This window comes from Mirounga angustirostris, unplaced genomic scaffold, assembly GCF_029215605.1.
Source record: "Mirounga angustirostris isolate CCGP_5_RB_7025 unplaced genomic scaffold, mMirAng1.0.hap1 SCAF_2, whole genome shotgun sequence".
NCBI lineage: Eukaryota > Metazoa > Chordata > Mammalia > Carnivora > Phocidae > Mirounga > Mirounga angustirostris.
The window spans coordinates 125534801-125553026 of NW_026991710.1; the positions used below are offsets into that span (position 1 = coordinate 125534801).

General features: G+C 35.6%; 1 protein-coding gene across 1 annotated transcript in view; it reads right to left on the reverse strand.

Moving 5' to 3' along the window:
* The window catches only part of LOC135363545 (IQ domain-containing protein M-like), a 253447-nt gene that overhangs the window by 216396 nt on the left and 18825 nt on the right, over nucleotides 1-18226 (reverse strand). Inside the window, exons 3-4 of the mRNA XM_064584030.1 lie at nucleotides 15546-15690; nucleotides 6924-7058 (exon numbers count right to left, since the gene is read on the reverse strand). Of these exons, the coding sequence (XP_064440100.1) occupies nucleotides 6924-7058; nucleotides 15546-15690 (280 nt within the window). The remainder of the gene's footprint in view (nucleotides 1-6923; nucleotides 7059-15545; nucleotides 15691-18226) is intronic.

Below are 18226 nucleotides of genomic sequence, written 5' to 3' on the forward strand. Positions count from 1 at the left end.
AATCTTAAAAAAAAAAAAGTGTTAGGGGAGAAAGCAGGCAGAATTGTAGGAGCAGCTGCTTGTATTAGGTAGCTGAAGCAAGGTGATGATAGATAGATCTTTCAGGGTTGCTCTTTGTCCCCAGGGTCCGGTCTCTAGTTTGTACAGGGGTATTCAAGCTCTAGGGGAAAATGTTTAAATAGCTCCTACTGATACAAAACTGATTTATATCCAAAATCTAATTTGCATTATGTATTTGAAAACATCCATTTCAAATAGGCAGATGACAGGAGACTAAGGGATTCAAAACAAGAATTCTACAAGGAAAAGCAACCACGCTGTTAACTAGATCTCAGTGAATGATCTGGCATCTTTTAGTCAGAAGTTTTAGTAACACCAAGCCCTCTCCAGTTACCCACCAGCAGACACAGATTTCTCCTATTTGCTGTTAACCAGCTGACCTAGAAATTCTAATTTGTTTTGCACACAATCTCTTTTATGTGTGAAATCTCTGTCTTTCTTTTATAATCTAGTTAACTCAACCTACAATGATTGACTCATCTTCAACATTCTCTATAACGTTCTCTGATTTCCAAACTTAAAACATATTTGTATCAGCTTAGTGTTCCATACTATTGTTATATAAATATTTACATTGTATTTATCTGGTTATATATACGCATGTCCCTCCAGTTATTATGTGGATTTTGAGACCTTGAACCACAATATATTTCACAGAACATATAAAGTGCTCAAAATGTATTTGTTGAATATTTTTGCAACAACAATTTTATCCAAAAAGATTCTGGATTGCCACAACCAAGGAAGGCATCCATTTAGTATGCTCTGATGCATTTCTTTTCACTTTATGACTTATTCCTAACGTCATCAATCAGAGAAGAGAAAGTGTTTTTACCTTCCACATGGCTGAAAGCATCAGAAAATATCTACTAAAATACCAGGGGAAAAAAGTGGCATCCTGCTCTACAAGAGCTATGGACACCACTGACAAAACCTTTATGTCTTCGTACCACATGGAAAGAGTCTACAGATTCATGGGAGCTTTGCAGTAGAGCCATCAGACCAGGTGGGACAAACATCAAGCACTGCCAAAGTGATCCAGTGTTCTATAACACAAATACATGAAATCCTGCTAAAGACCTTCATGGCAAATCAATTCAGGGACTCTCTTCATTAGTAAGTGGAGGTGATAGTAGAAGGAACATTCTCATTATATAGCCATTAGGATAGGTGCCAAACTTTCCTAACACTGACCACACGCCTAAATCATCTTTATTGTGTCATTTCAGATAATCTGATTTTGTGCTAAGAATTCTACTTCTTTACTTGTCTCCATATTTTTTGAGCATTCTGTCCTTCTCCAGTGAACAGAGGTAGACCACTAGGTACTAGGCTTTACTGAATTGGATCATAACAAGAGTATGAAGACCTGAACCACTATCAATATGTCTAACATGAGGATTATTACTTTCCCCCCACAACCAGATACCAACCAGCCATGAAGCTAAATTGATTTGAAGAGGCAGGAAAAACTCCACATCCATTGGCATTGACAGTACATGTAACACACCTGATAAGAAATAAATGGAGAGAAGCTGCAGCTCTGCTAGCCTGAATTCATCTCAGCTGGGGCCACCACAGGAAAGCCAAAAATTTAATAGGCAGATTTGGAAATGAGAAAGCCATAGAATGGCTTGATAACTACTGTACACATCTCAAGCTAACTGGAAAACAATAGGAAAGACCCAACGGTGCCAGTGGAAGATAAAATGTGAGGCAGATATAAAATATGAGCGCATTTGAACACTGATTGTGCTCCCAATCCACAAATAGACCCATAGGCAGAGGGTAGAAACCTTAAGGGCTCAAGGCGTTTGAGTAAACACTTTATCCAATCACAGGCTGACAACTAAATTATACAGAATCAGAGACAGACTTTTGAAAAGCCACTCTAAAAAAAAAAATTAAAACAATAACTGAGCAGGGAAATGAATCGCTAAACACCTGGCGGGGGTCAAAGGGAAGACAGATCAGATTCCAGATACTAAGTCCAGACAAGTTACTAAATAAATAAATCCTTGGAGTGGGGAAGCCAGAATCCATAGTTACAACAACATACTACCTAAAACGTCCAGTATTCAACAGAAATATTCAAATAAATAGGAAAGTGTGACCCACACTCAAGGCAAAAAACAGTCAACAAAAACCAACTCTGAGTGGACTTAGATACAAGATTTAGCAGACAAGGACCTCAAAGATGTTATTATAAATATACTCAAATAATTAAAATAAATTATATTTAAAGAATTAAAGGAAAATATGACAATTACTCAAAAATGGGCATTATCAAAAGAAATAGAATCTAAAAAAGTAACTAAATGGATTCTAGAGTTGAAAAACATAACAACAAAATGGAACCTTTACAAAATGAGTACAGCAACAGATCTGAGAAAGCTGAAGGGAAAAAGTAAACTTGAAGATAGATCAGTAGATACTATCCACTTTGAAGAACAGAACAAAAATTGAAAAAATGGTAAACACAGCCTCAGAGACCTCTGGGACACATTAAGTGTATTCATATAAGTGTAATAAGAGTCCTAGAAGGAAAAGAGAGAGAGAGAGGAAAATGTACTAAAAAAATGGCTGAAAAATGGACAGATTTGATGAAAAACATTAATCTAGAGCTCTAAGAAGTTCAATGAACCCAAGTATGATAAACACAAAGTGATCTATGATCCACACCCGTGTTTGTGGTATTTTGTTATGGCAGCCCTAGCAAATGAATACACCAAGCAATGCCTGTCAAAAGATGATACTGCAGATCAGGTAGACACTCCATGTGCTATTCACTAGATAAATGCCCTCTATCCTTATTTAGCCATAGCCTCAGAAAAAAAGAACAAAAAGTCAGATTGACTGACATTCGATTTTCTAGAGGCTAGAAATAAAAATTAACTTGTTATAGAAAAACAGGGAGTTCATGGACTGAGATTTGTACCAGCAACATAAATATACAGTGTGATCAAAAGAAAAAGAAAAAAAAAGAAGATTGTCAAATATTCTCCCCAAATGTTAATGGTGGCACTAGGAGATCCATATAAGCCCTGACTACCTATTCTAGTTGACCCTAGTCACTAGCTTCATGGCATTCTGGAACATAAAATTGCCAGTATTTTTCATTTCATCTCTTGTTTTTAGTGTGTATTTACAAAATGTTTTACAATAAATATGTGCTAAATTTTTTAGAAGCTATTTAAAATAAGGCTGTTGTAGTGTGTTACCTCCAATACTTGTGCTTTTTTTTTACTTCTGCATTTTTTTTTACCACCAGAATTTGCCAGTGTCTCACATTTCTTTTATCCTAGAATCTTCTACTATCTCTCTAAATCCTCTTTAATCCCTTTCCTACATAATTAAAATTTTATTGATAGAGTTCCTGTTCATATGAAAAAAAATTTTAAGGGAAAATCATTATATGTTTCCCATTTAATAAAGTCTTTTCTTTTAAAACAGCAAAAAATAAAATGCAGTGTTGTCTGTTTATGGTGGACAAAACTGTGCCCTGAGGAGCAGGAGGCCCAGAAGTTAGTCATAGTTTGCCACTAACTAGTCAGGGAGCCTGAAATAATTCACATTCTATTTTAAGTCACAGTTTCTTCAGATGCATAAAATATGTCAGGTTAAATAACATGTAAGGAACTTCTATGTTTCTGATTTCAAGATTTTTGTCTAGTGCTCCATAGTGAAAAGAGACTTCTCTTCGTTGTTGTTTTCTGTTCATTTTAACTGCAGAAAATAAACTAAAAGTTCTATTTACATGCTGGAAAAATACTGGAAAACCTTCAAAGTTCAAATTTCTAAAACATTAGGCAGATACGAGAATAGATGGTATAGAACCACAATGTATTATTTTCCTGACTTTCAGACATGCCATTCTATAGTTATTAGTTTCATTTGTTGAGATTTAAGTGAATATCAAACAATATCATGTTTGCATAGTCTTCAGCTTTTAAGATCAGCACATACATGTAGCCTAAAGTTGCTTCATTTTCCCAAAGGAAGAATTTCAGACAAAAATCTTGTCCTCAGTCACAAAATTTTTGTTACCATAGTAATGAGAATAAAGAAGGGGGGGGAGCTAAAAATACCTGAACACATACAGACAGCTTTAGGAATTTGACCTACTTGGTGTCATACACTGAAGAAGTTAATCAGTTGAATTAACTACATATGCACTAGGTGAAATATTCTACTGGATGAAAAAATGCGTAGGTTGCACATCTGGAGCTATTATCCACAATAAGAAGTCAGTATGAATGAAGATGACTGACAATATAAAATGCATAAAATCAGATTCTTTTAAAAATGGAATATATACAAGAAGCAAGTAGAAAACCATTAATTTAGCTTCATTTCCCATAAATTTTCTGTTTTTCTTCCATTAGTTAGGATATTTCCATTTCAAATGAAAGCTTCTTGTGTACCAAAAGAATTTTTTTAACTGGATGGAGCAAATAATTGGACATATATTTGAAATTATGTTAGAGTGGCTCCTTTCTATAAAAGAAAGCTTCCCAATTTTAGGCATTATAATAAAAACAATATGTTTTTAAACTAAGTTTTCTTCTGAAAATTCTAGTTTTAACAAGAAATTTAATAAACTCAGTCATTCACAGAAAACCTACTTTATCGCAAGGCATTAGGCTAGCCTGCGAAAGATCAATAAAAGGCAATACTTGCTGTCAAGAGTGTTTTAATCATCTAATTATGCTTTCATAACACAGACTTTTAAAGTCTCTCCACATAGTAAAATGGAAACAACACTGTGACTTGAAGAGACCAGGAATAAAGTTCCAACTCTACTAGTGAGCTTAGAAAAGTCTCATTCTAAGTCTCAGTCCTCTCATCTGTAAAATGAACATAAATGAGCATCTCACACACAGATCATTATGATAATCAAAAGAAAGGGTGGAAACCAACAGAAAACATTCAGTAAATAAGCTCTATAAAATGAATCAGTATACAAATAGTTTAACACTTCAACATTTTCAAAATAAAAAATAATAAAAATAACTAAGTATACTTAAGAATTACTTAAGAATAATAATAGCAAACTTTACTGAGCACTTATATTGGGACATATATTTTACAGAAATTATTTCATTTAGACTTCACAACAGTCCAATGACTTAGATAGCATTATCTTCCTTTTATGGTTGAGAAAAATAAGGAACAGGAGAGATAAATAAATTGTCCAAAGACATACAGCTAGTAGGTGGTAAAGCCAGGAATTAAACCCAGGAAAGCTAATTCCAGAGCCACGCTTTCAATATGTCTTTATGATGTACTCCAAAATAATCAGTGGACGGAAATATCTCCGTGAAACTATTAATTTGAAAAAAAAATTACATTTTAAGTTACTAACACTAATCAGTATAAGTTTCTGAAATGTTTAGTTCATGCTATTTTGTTGCTTACTTTTTTCATTATTATTATTATAAAGTAAAATGAAATCAATTCAAAGGTACAACAGTAAGAAAATAATCTCAATTTTCATAAAAATAACATTATATGTACAGAAAAAACCTAGAAAGATAGACATCAAATGTTTATAATTGCTACTTCTTAGCTGTTTTGTATATTTCTAGATTCCCAAATTTTCTATAATAAACATTCAAGGTTTTTGTCATCAGGAAAAAAATGACTTAAACAGTCTAGTCATGACTAGTAAAGCCTAAAGCAATTTCAATGCCTCTTTCAGTCTATGAAAAAATAGTTATTGAGAGTCTAGAAAACTCTTCTAGGTACTAAGGATACAGCAGTGGCAAAGCAAAGTCCATAGGTAATAAATTAGGTAAATTTAAACTAAGAACTAACTAAGAAAGAGAACTTCAAACCTACAAGGAAACTTCAACCTTGTCACTCTGACCTTAATCATCTTTCTATTGGCATGTGAGCCCTTTTCTTGTATTTATTTATTTATTTATTTAAGAGGGAGAACAAGCCGGGGGTGGGTGGGCAGGGGCAGAGGGAGAGGGAGAAGCAGGCTCCTTGTTGAGCAGGGATCCCCATACAGGGCTCGCTCGATCTGGATCCCAGGACCCTGGGATTATGACCTGAGCCGAAGGCAGATGCTTAACCAACTGAGCTACCCAGGCGCCCCCTCTTTTGTTGTATTTTAAAAGGGTCCTGAAATGTTTTATCTTTTTCTCTCAATTAAATTGTAGATACATCATCCATCATCTTTAGAACTAACAGCAAGCCATAGCATTAGTATGGTCACAGACACTGAGAAGAACCTTAAGGAATTAAGGAAAATTTGTTGAGACTTCCCACATCTTGGTGACAATTTCCACCCCCTTACCAGTCTTTAGAGAAGGGAGGGATGTTGTTCCATTTAAATTATTAAATATTCTCAAACAACACTATCCTTTCACCTATTTACTGTTCAGAAAAGAAATTATTTTTAACTGTAAAATTCTATTTTATTGAAATAGTTTACAATGTTTAAACATTTAAACTTGGCTATGTTCTTCAGTACCCAATCTAACTATCCAGGAGAAAGCTTTTTAGCATCAGTATTTAAAATATAGTGGCTTAAAATATACTGAGTTAGGTATAACTTATGTTGTATCAAAAAATGTATTAATATCTTAAAAGCTTAAAATCATCTCCTCCACCCCTCTAAAAAAAAAAAAAAAAACTGTATTGTACTAACTTATTTTTACCTGTCTTTAAATCTCTCCTTTCATATACATTAAAATAAGATTTTAAAAATTTTAGGAAACGGATTTATAGGACAAGTTCAATGGAAAAAGAAAAATGGGACTATTTTAAATTTAAATTATATTTAAATTAAATAAGAGAAGGAAAGGGAACGGCAAAGAAAGGGAAAAGAAGATAAGAAATGGGAAACCACTCGCCTCTATGGACCAGGTCCCAAACCTCGTCAATTTGCTGCTGGGTTGGGAAATGACCACAGTCATTGAAGAACTTGAGGAGCTCACTTCTTTCTAATCCTTGCCAATCTTCTCTCTTAGCAAACATTGTTTCATAGACTAAAAGAAAGAGACAAAATGAAATATTTTTTGTTATAAATAAAATGTCAAGAACAAACTACCAGAAAGTTTCATCTAAATTCAAAGAAGGTTTCCCTCCAGTTTTATTTGTATGTCTAGTGATTAGAGTAGCACTATGTCAGCCTCCTGGGGAAGGTTAGAAGGAAATGGGGCATGCTTCTCCCTCCCACATTCCCTAGTAGTCAAGATTTAGACATATTTCCCCAAAGAGAAGACTGGCATCCTCTGGTCTGGTTTATATGACAACTGCCCATGGACAGTGCATACATCAAGGCTCAAACTAAAGCATAAGACATAGCTTTGATGTCAGGGTTTCTGGGGGCTTGACTTCTACTGACCCATCTAAGTAATCATTTTTATTTAGTTCCCCTAATTTTTTCATCTCTTTTTGGCTTCTGTCTACATTCTAGCTACTTGTATTGGTGATTGTCCTTTGGACTGCTTATTCTACTTCTGATTTTGCCCCTAAATGGAATGATGTCTACTTTTGCCCCCTAACTTCATGTATTCCTCCTTCCTGGTTTAAGGTCACTGGATTTGAGTGATCTTGCCACTCCTGGCTCAAGGTTTCCACAGAAAACCACTCAGTAGGGCCATCCTTTACCTATCTCTCATACTTGGCAGTAACGGGGGTTACATAATAAGCAAGAAAATGGATGCATACATTTTGTAAGTGTAGTTCTCCATAAACCTTTTATTTTTTCTTTTCAAAAAGGTAATACTGAGTCTCCACTCTCAGGTATGATGGATTGGCCCCATGAAGGTGGGGCCAGCATTTACAGGATGACAAAGTCTGCCTCAGTACAGGCTTAGCTCTGAAGTATGGGCTCCAAATGACAAAGGGCACTAGAGTGGTTTCTAACAGGAGTCAGTGTATGATCCTGACGCTCAACCACATGGACTTTCGACTTTCCGTTTATTCATTTGTTTGTTCAGTGGAGGTGGCAGTCATGAGACATCAACAAATTCAAGAAATATTGAGTGATTGCCTAAATATAAGCCACTATTACAGATCCTGAAGCAAAGCAGCAAAATAAATTTATATTTAGAATATCTATGGCTTTTTCTCTCTTTTCTAATAAGCAAACTAGAGCAGTTGCTGTTGATGCCCCATCCATATTGCCTTGTCCCTTACATTTCTGTGCTTGCTGCCCTTACTTTCACTCGCCAGCATCTCATTTTATTGCCTCAGGGCTCCCTCTGGTTGCAGGACTCCACTCTGCCCACCTGTGCAGCAAATGTTGAGCAGAAGTGCCAGGGACTTAAGACCCCCAATGCACTGGCCCTTAGCCACTGGTCCTCCCTCAACTGGGAGTTGGTGGATAAAGGCCCAGCACTTAAGGAAAGTTGTCTACAATGTTCCTAGAGGGATCAAGCTCCAGTTGATGGTAATCGGTCTGATAAGGCATTCTTTTTTGACTTCTATCCCTTCCCTGTCTTAATTCATTCCACTAACAGTATTTACTGGGATCTGCTTGCAAATAAGTTAGTTGTACTTGAATTCTTGTCTCAGGGTCTGATTCTGGAGAAATCCAAACTAGCACACAAAGAATGTCACTTTTAATTTTCTGGTTAAGGAAATATATTTGTCCTTGAAAAGTATATTTACCTTTATTAGTTTTTCATTCAATCAGTTTTAGATGTTTCTCACTAGATCAAACTAAGACATATTAACATTATGGCCATGTAACTATATTAATAGACAATAATGTGCTTAACCTTTATATTATGCTTGAAAAGCAAATGTTCAGCCACACACTAGCAGAATTAATATTCTAGGCAGGTTTAATCAGGGTCAATATAAAACTTAAATCATGAAAATTAAATGAAATTTTCTGGTCATTGAAAGATTCTTAAAAATGTGTAAAGATAGATACCTGCCAAATATCACCCAATTAGCAATCCACATATGGAAGGGATGGAGAATTTTCTGAGGAACATAAAGGCAAAAAAATAACTTGCAAATTCTGTGGACTCTAGAGTTATTTTAACCCTTAGTGCAAATGGATGCCTTAGTTGGTAATTCTTTAAATCACTTTTTTTAAAAGATTTTTAAGTAAAGGAGTCCTAGCAGCTTCCCAATGAGAGAAAGTTTTTCTCTTTCTTTGCCTCTGTCTCTCACTTGCTTTCTTTTTCTCCCGTCTTCCCATCTTTTCATCTCCAACATTTTGCTCCTTTCTTCCCTTTTCTCTGGAAACCAAGTTGTTGGGACTGGGTTACTTGATCTAGCTTAATTCCGTGACATGCATAGAATCTCTTTGACTTCTTTCCCTAACCTCTAGCCACAGAAAAGGAGTCCTTCTAACTCAAAGAATTCTGGTTATCTGTAAATATTTGTTGGCATATAATTTTAGCGTAAGTAATAAAGTTAATGAAAACTGTCAACAAATATTTCTGAGCCCTTTGATAAGCCAGGCATTTGTTAATAGTGGCTATTCATTAAAGAATGTTAATAGATACAGTCCCTGTCTTCATGGAATGTACAGTCCATTGTGAAATGCATATTTTATGATTAGATGAAACTATACCAAAAATGTAGCACTTTTACATTATAAAGTGGAAAGATGCTTATTTCAATTAAATATAATTTACTTGCATCATTTTGTTGGTTTTTGTTTATTATTTTTAAAGACAATTTTTTAAGAGTAGTTTTAAGAAGGTACAGAGATTTCTCACATACCCACTACATCCACATAAGCATAGCCTTCTTTCATTATCAACATCACTCACAGAGTTATACATTTGTTACTAAGGATGACACATCAAAATCACTAAGGTCCACAGTTCACCTCAGAGTTCACTGTTGATGTTGCACATTCTATGGATTTAGACAAATACATAATGACATGTATCCATCATTGCAGTATTGTACAGAATAGTTTCACTGCCTTAAAAATCCTCTATATTCTGCCAGTCCATCCCTCCCCCCCCCACCCCATCCACTCCTGGTAAATACAAGTTTTTTAATTTTCTCCATAGTTTTGCCTTTTCTAGAATGTCATATGGTTGGGAAGTATACAGTGTATATAGACTTTTCAAATTGGCTTCTTTTACTTAGTAATATGCATTTAAAGATTCTTATTTATTTATTTGACAGAGAGAGAGAGAGACAGCGAGAGAAGGAATACAAGCAGGGGGAGTGAGAGAGGGAGAAGCAGGCTTCCTGCGGAGCAGGGACCCCGATGTGGGGCTCGATCCCAGAACACTGGGATCATGACCTGAGCTGAAGGCAGACGCTTAACGACTGAGCCACCCAGGTGCCCCAGTAATATGCATTTAAGATTCCTCTATGTCTTTTCATAGCTTGATAGCTCATTTCTTCTTATCTCTAAATACACTCCCTTGTCCAGATGTACCACAGTTTATTGATCTATTCATCTACTGAAGGACATCTGGGTTGCTATTAAGCTTGGGCAATTATGAAAAACAGATATAGACATCCATGTGTAGGTTGTGTGTGCCTATAAGTTTTCGATGCCTGTGCATAAATACCAAGGAGCATGATTGCTGGATCATATGGTAACAGTATGTTTAGTTTTATAAGAAACCACCACAGTGTTTTCCAAAATGGCTGTATCATTGTCATTCTCATTAATAATGAATAATACTTCCTGTTGCCCCACATCCCAGTATATGATACTGACAGTGTCCTGGAGTTTAGCCATTCTAATAGGTGTGTAGTGTATCTTGCTGTTTTAATTTGCATTTCCCTAATAACAATGATATTGAACATTCCAAATGCTTATCATCTGTATATCTTCTTTGGTGAGGTCTTTGGTTCAATTTTATTCAAGTTGTTTGTTTTATTATTCCTGAGTTGTTCTTTGTATATGTTCAATAGCGGTCCTTATCAGATGCGTCTTTTGCAAATATCTTTCCCAGCATGTGGCTTGTATTCTCATTCTCTTAACATTATCTTTTGCAAAGTAGAAGTTTTTAATTTTAATGTAATCCAGATCTTCAATTATTTATTTAATGGACCATGTCTTTAGTGTTGTATCTAAAAAGGCACCATATCCAAGATCATCTATGTTTTCTCCTATGTTACATTCCAGAAGTTTCATTTTTCTGCACTTAGGCCTATCATCCATTTTGAGTTAATTTTTGTAAAGGATGAAGGTCTGTGTTTAGATTTTTTTTTTTTTTTGCATGTGGATAGCTACTATTTGCTCTATTCTATTGAGGATTTTGCATCTATATTTAGAGAGATTTTGGTCTGTAGTTTTCTTATCTTTGCCTATTTTTGGTGTTAGGTTTATGCTAGCCCCATAGGATGAGTTAGGAAGTATTCCCTCTGCTTCTAACCACTGAAAAAGATTATAAGGAATTGGAGCACCTGGTTGGCTCAGTCAGTTAAGTGTCCAACTCTTAAATTTGGCTGAGGTCATGATCTCAGGGTCATGAGATAGAGCCCTATGTCAGGCTCCACATTGGGCATGGAGCCTGCTAAGATTCTCTCTCTGCCCCTCCCCTCCTGCTCACATGTTTTCTCTCTCTCTCAAGTAATTAAATAATTAAATAATTAAATAATTAAATAAATAATTTTTTAAAAGATTATAGAGAATTGGTATAATTTCTTCCTTAAATGTTCGGTAGAATTCACCAGTGAAGCCATCTGGGCCTGGTGCTTTCTGTTTTGGAAGGTTATCAATTATCAACTCATTTCTTTAATAGACATAGGCCTATTCAGACTATCTCTTTCTTCTTGTTTGAGTTTTAGCAGATTGTGTCTTTCAAGGAACTGGTCCATTTCATCTAGTATATTAAATTTGTGAGCGTAGAGTTGTTCATAGTATTCCTTTATTTTCCTTTTAATGTCCAAAGTATCTATAGAAATATCCCCTTTTTCTGATATTAGTAATGTGTGTCCTTGTTCTTTTCTTCTTAGGCAGGTTTTTTTTTTCTCCCACCATTTTAGGTTTAGGTGTGTGTTTTTTTTTTTTCTCCCACCACTTTAAATATTTCACTCCCTTCTTCTTGCTTGTATGGTTACTAATAGATTGCATGTAATTCTTATCTTTCTTCCTCTATAGGCAAGGTGTTTTTCCATCTGGTTTCTTTCAGGATTTTTTTTTTATCTTTGATTTTCTGTAGTTTGAAGATGATAATGCCTACACCAAAATAAGTGTAGTTTTCGGAATTTATTCTGCTTGGTGTTCTCTGAGATTCTTGAATCTGTGGTTCAGTGTCCAAGAGTAATTTGGGGAAATTCTCAGTCATTATTTTCTGTTATTTTCTCTCTTTCTTCTCCTTCTGGTATTCCCATTATCCTTATATTATAGCCCCTGGATATTTTGTTCAGGTGGTTTTTTTTTTTTTTTCAGTGTTTGTTCTCTTTGTTTTTTGGTTTTCAAGGATTCTACTGATTTATCCTCTAGCTCAGACAGTCTTTCCTCAGCCATGTCCAATTTACTAATAAGCACATCAAAGGCATTCCTCATTTCTATTACAGTGTAACATTCTTTTTGGTTCTTTTTTAGGATTTCCATCTCTCTGCTTACATCACCCACTTGCTTTTGCATGCTGTCTACTTTATCCTTTAGAGCCTGTAGTTTATTAATCATAGTGGTTTTAAATCTCTGGTCTGATAATTCCAACATCCCCACCATGTCCAGTTCTGATGTTTGCTTTGTCTATTCAAACTGTGTTTTCTGCCTTTTTGTACACCTTACAATTTTTTCTTGATAGCCAGACATTATAACAGGCAAAAGGGACTATTGTAAATGGACCTTTAGTAATGTGGTAGTAAGGTATGGGAGGAACTGTTCCATAGACCTATGATTAGGGTGTAGTCTCTTAGTGACCCTGTGTCTCTGAACTGTGAACTATACAAGTGTTTCTCGGTTTTTTTCTTTCCCCCTATAGGTGGGACAGGATGGCCAAAGTGGACTGAAATTGGGTATTTCTCTTCACCAGGTCAGTTAAGTTCTGAAAAAAACCCAGTAGGCTAGACTCTGGTTAACTAGTTTCCCCTTAAGGTAGGCCTTCTTAAGAAGAGTGTGCTCTGGCAAATTTCAAAATGGTTCCCTTTCTCTGACAATTACTGTGGGAATCTGGTCAAGCTCCTGGAAGTAAATATCACCGTACTGTGGTAGTCTTATGACTGAGTCCTCCTGGAGTTTTTAACTCTCTGAATTGTTCACACTGAGCTTCCAACTATTGTCAATGACAGTTCAATTTTCCTGCCTGGCACTGGTTCTCACATCAATTTCTTTTTTTTTAATTTTAATTCCAGTATAATTAACATACAGTGTTACATTTGTTTCAGATGTACAATATAGTGATTCAACAATTCTCTACATGACTCAGTGCTCATCGTGATAAGTATACTCTTGATCCTTTTCACCTATTTCTTTTTTTTTTTTTAAAGATTTTATTTAGTTGACAGAGAGAGCACAAGCAGAGGGAGACAGAGGGAAAAGCAGGCTCCCTGCTGAGCAAGGAGCCCAATGTGGGACTCGATCCCAGGACTCTGGGATCATGACCCGGGCCGAAGGCAGCCGCTTAACGGACTGAGCCACCCAGGTGTCCCCTTTTCACCTATTTCACCCATCCCCCCACCCACTTCCCCTCTGGTAACCACCAGTTTGTTCTCTAAATAGTCTGGTTTTGGTTTTTCTCTTTTTTTCTTTATTTATTTGCTTTATTAAATTCCACATATGAGTAAAATCATATGGTATTTGTCTTTCTCTGACTGACTTATTTTACTTGGCATTTATTCTAGATCCAACCATGTTGTTGCAAATGGCATGATTTCATTCCTTTTTTATGGTGGAGTAATATTCCATAGTGTATATATACCACTTCTTCTTTACCCATTCATTTATCAATGGTCACTTGCATTGCTTCCATAATTTGGCTATTGTAAATAATGCTACAATAAATATATGGATGCATATATATTTTTGAATTAGTGTTTTCATATTCTTTGGGTAAATACCCAGTAGTGTTTTAGTTCTGGATTATAGGATAGTTCTATTTTTAATTTTCTGAGGCACCTCCATGTTGTTTTCCACAGTGGCTGCACCAGTTTGCATTCCCAACAATAGTGTATGAGAGTTCCTTTTTTTCCACATCTTTGCCAACACTTGTTCCCTCCCACATCCATTTCTACTCATGAGTCTCTGCTCTGGGAAGCTGCAACTCCCTGTATTTGTGTGTCTGTCTCTTTAATCTTGGGGCAGTTTTTTGCCCTGTGGCTTCTCTTCTCTTATAGACCCATGAAAAAAAGTAAAATTTTTAGTCTGTTCAGCTTTTTTACTTATTGTTAAGATGGAGTGGGGATTTCCAAGCTCCTTATATGTGGAACCAGAAACAAGAAGTCCTCATTTATTATTTTTTTAATCAAGACACTGGCTATAATCTCCATCCTAATCCTAAGCAATGTAAATTCATTAAATATAATAGGAATCAGGCTCTCTGAAAGCTAAGATATATATTAGGGAAATTGTTCTGTGGACAGAATTTCAGCACTAACAAGCAACACATACATAATAGATTTCTATCTAGTCTGCTAGGTGTCCATTAGCTATTCTTATGTTAGCAATATGCAGTTTTCCTTTGGGGAGCTACTCCTTCCCCAATGGATAGAGCTTCTGTTCAACTCTCAAGAAAAGTTCTCTGTCTTCCCATGGCAGAGTGTTGGACTCATGATTCAAATTAAACCAATCAGGTGCTCTCTCCTTGGAATTTGAATTTAAAGCATAGAAACAAAAAAGTCTTAAAATGATAATAGCTTATCTATCTCCCAAAGGCAAAAAGAGATTTTTCTTTTTTGATCTCTAATCTCTGAAGTAGCACTGTTTTTTGTTTTTTGTTTTGGGTTTTGTTTTAAGATTTTATTTATTTATTTGAGAGAGAGAGAGCATGAGAGAGAGAGAGAGAGAGCATGAGCAGGGGGGAAGGGCAGAAGGAGGGAGAAGCAGACTCCCCACTGAGCAGAGAGCTGGATGTGGGGCTTGATCCCAGGACCCTAGGATCATGACCTGGGCAGAAGGCAGATGTTTAACCAACTGAGCCACCCAGGTGCCCTGAAGTAGTTCTGTTTTGAGTTCTGTGTGAAAGCTGATTCTTTAGCTACCTTCCCTATATTTTTCTTTTAAATTTCCTTTTTGCTTTGGTTAACTAGAATGGGTTATCTCTTGCTTATAAACAGAGGATCCTAATAAATTAAATCAAATATACATCACTTTAAAATGCAAATAGCCACCGATATTGTATGGAAGTATTGAATCATCATATTGTACACCTGAAACTAACATTACACTGCATGTTAACTAACTGGAATTTAAATAAAACTTTTTTTAAAACTTTTAAAAAATAAGTAAAATGCAAATAGGTTTCAGCAATATAAAATAGATCTACCTATGGTGTCTAGGGGTAATTGCATGTAAATTATATATAAAATTCCAATGGTTAAATCAATTCCAAGTTTAAAATCAAACCAGAAATGACGGTATCACTTACACTTTTTTCTGTCCATCCATTCCTCTAGTTCTACAAAGTTTATAATTTGTCTTGTCCTCCAAAGACCAAGTCGATATTTAACACGATAGATCTGTCTACGATACATGTTTATAACTGCTCTCAAATTTGGTCCATGAGACAAAGCCTATAAAACAGAAATATAGACAGTAAAGCCCCATATTTACATATTTCTTCTATATATATTTAATCTGATTTTGCCCTTTTCATTCCATCTATTTCACTCAGTTTCTTAAATTATGAATGTATTTATTAATGTTTATTGCATAGGTTGGCTAAACACATGTACTGTAGAATAAGATAATCTCCTTGAAGTTCAGAGAGCCTCAATATGAGAAGCTTTGTCATCAGATACCCATAATTTCCATAGCATAGAGCTTTCAATGATGGATATTTTCATGGAAGCTTCCTAGGTTGGCATCCAGATTTCTACAATAGGTATGCAACCCACTTGGTCAGAAAAAAAAAAGTTTTATTAAGGCATTATTCTGGAATGGTGATTCTTGCCTAAACTATTCACTAGGGGTGCTCAAATCCTTATTTATTTTCTTTCTTTTGAAAATTGTCTTTTACTTATTTTTTACTGGACTTTATAGGTTTTTCAAGCTGATTTCTAAAACTGTTAAATTAATCCTTTTCAGCATATGTACAAACTTTGTTTTATCAGTTTGCCTTTTAACTGACTATATTTATATATATATGTGTGTGTGTGTGTGTGTATAGATATGTGTATATATATATACATTTTCTACGTTCTATTACAATAGGCTTTAAAAATTAAAGTGTAAAAATTAATCTATTTCAGGTGTTTTTTCTTTTCTAAATAAACAGTTCCATTTTATTTATCAATTCAATTATTTTTACATTTTACATTTATTAGCTCATTAATTTCTCTACTTATCTTTATTAATTGCTTTTTAAAGGATTATGTTCCTGTTCTTGACTTTTTGAATTAAAGACTTAATTCATCTATTTTCATTATTTTTTTTAAGAATGTATTTAAGTCCATGAATTTTTCTCTGTGTCATCTTTCTTTTGACGTGCTTTGTGTACCATTTCACAAGTGAAAAAACTGAGGCAAAAAATCTTTAAATAACTTTCCCAGTTATTGGGTGGTTAGTTGCAATAGCTAGTAAGTTAGCAAGTTGCAGAATTGGTTTTGAAACCAAAACAGGGACACTCCAGGGTCCACACTTTTAATTATACATTATATTCCTCTTAATTTATTTGAATTTAGTGTTTTTCATGCATTCTATGAATTTTTTTTATTATTATGCTATAATAATCACCATACATTACATCATTAGTTTTTCATGTAGTGTTCCATGATTCATTATTTGCATATAACACCCAGTGCTCCATGCAGTACGTGCCCTCTTTAATACCCATCACCAGGCTAACCCATCCCCCCACCCCCCTCCCCTCTAGAACCCTCAGTTTGTTTTTCAGAGTCCATAGTCTCTCATGGTTCATCTCCCCCTCAGATTTCCCTCCCTTCATTCTTCCCTTCCTGCTATCTTTTTTTTTTTTTTTTAACATATAATGTATTATTTGTTCCAGAGGTACAGGTCTGTGATTCAACAGTCTTATACAATTCACAGCGCTCACCATAGCACATACCCTCCCCAATGTCTATCACCCAGCCACCCCATCCCTCCCACCCCCCACCACTCCAGCAACCCTCAGTTTGTTTCCTGAGATTAAGAATTCCTCATATCAGTGAGGTCATATGATACATGTCTTTCTCTGATTGACTTATTTCGCTCAGCATAATACCCTCCAGTTCCATGAACGTCATTGCAAATGGCAAGATTTCATTCCTTTTGATGGCTGCATAATATTCCATTGTATATATATACCACCTCTTCTTTATCCATTCATCTGTCGATGGACATCTTAGCTCTTTCCATAGTTTGGCTATTGTGGACATTGCTGCTATAAACATCGGGGTGCACGTACCCTTCTGGATCCCTACATTTGTATCTTTGGGGTAATACCCAGTAGTGCAATTGCTGGGTCATATGGTAGCTCTATTTTCAACTTTTGGAGGAACCTCCATACTGTTTTCCAGAGTGGCTGCACAAGCTTGCACTACCACCAACAGTGTAAGAGGGTTCCCCTTTCTCTGCATCCCTGCCAACATCTGTTATTTCCTGACTTGTTAATTTTAGCCATTCTGACTGGTGTGAGGTGGTATCTCATTGAGGTTTTGATTTGGATTTCCCTGATGCCGAGCTATGTTGAGCACTTTTTCATGTGTCTGTTTGCCCTTTGGATGTCTTCTTTGGAAAAATGTCTGTTCACGTCTTCTGCCCATTTCTTGATTGGATCATTTGTTCTTTGGGTGTTGAGTTTAAGAAGTTCTTTATAGATTTTGGATACTAGCCCTTTATCTGATATGTCATTTGCAAATATCTTCTCCCATTCTGTTAGTTGTCTTTTGGTTTTGTTGACTGTTTCTTTTGCTGTGCAAAAGCTTTTTATCTTGATGAAGTCCCAATAGTTCATTTTTGCCCTTGCTTCCCTTGCCTTTGGCGATGTTTCCAGGAAGTTGCTGTGGCTGAGGTCGAAGAGGTGTCTGTGCTCTCCTTTAGGATTTTGATGGACTCCTGTCTTACATTTAGGTCTTTCAACCATTTGGAGTCTGTTTTTGTGTGTGGTGT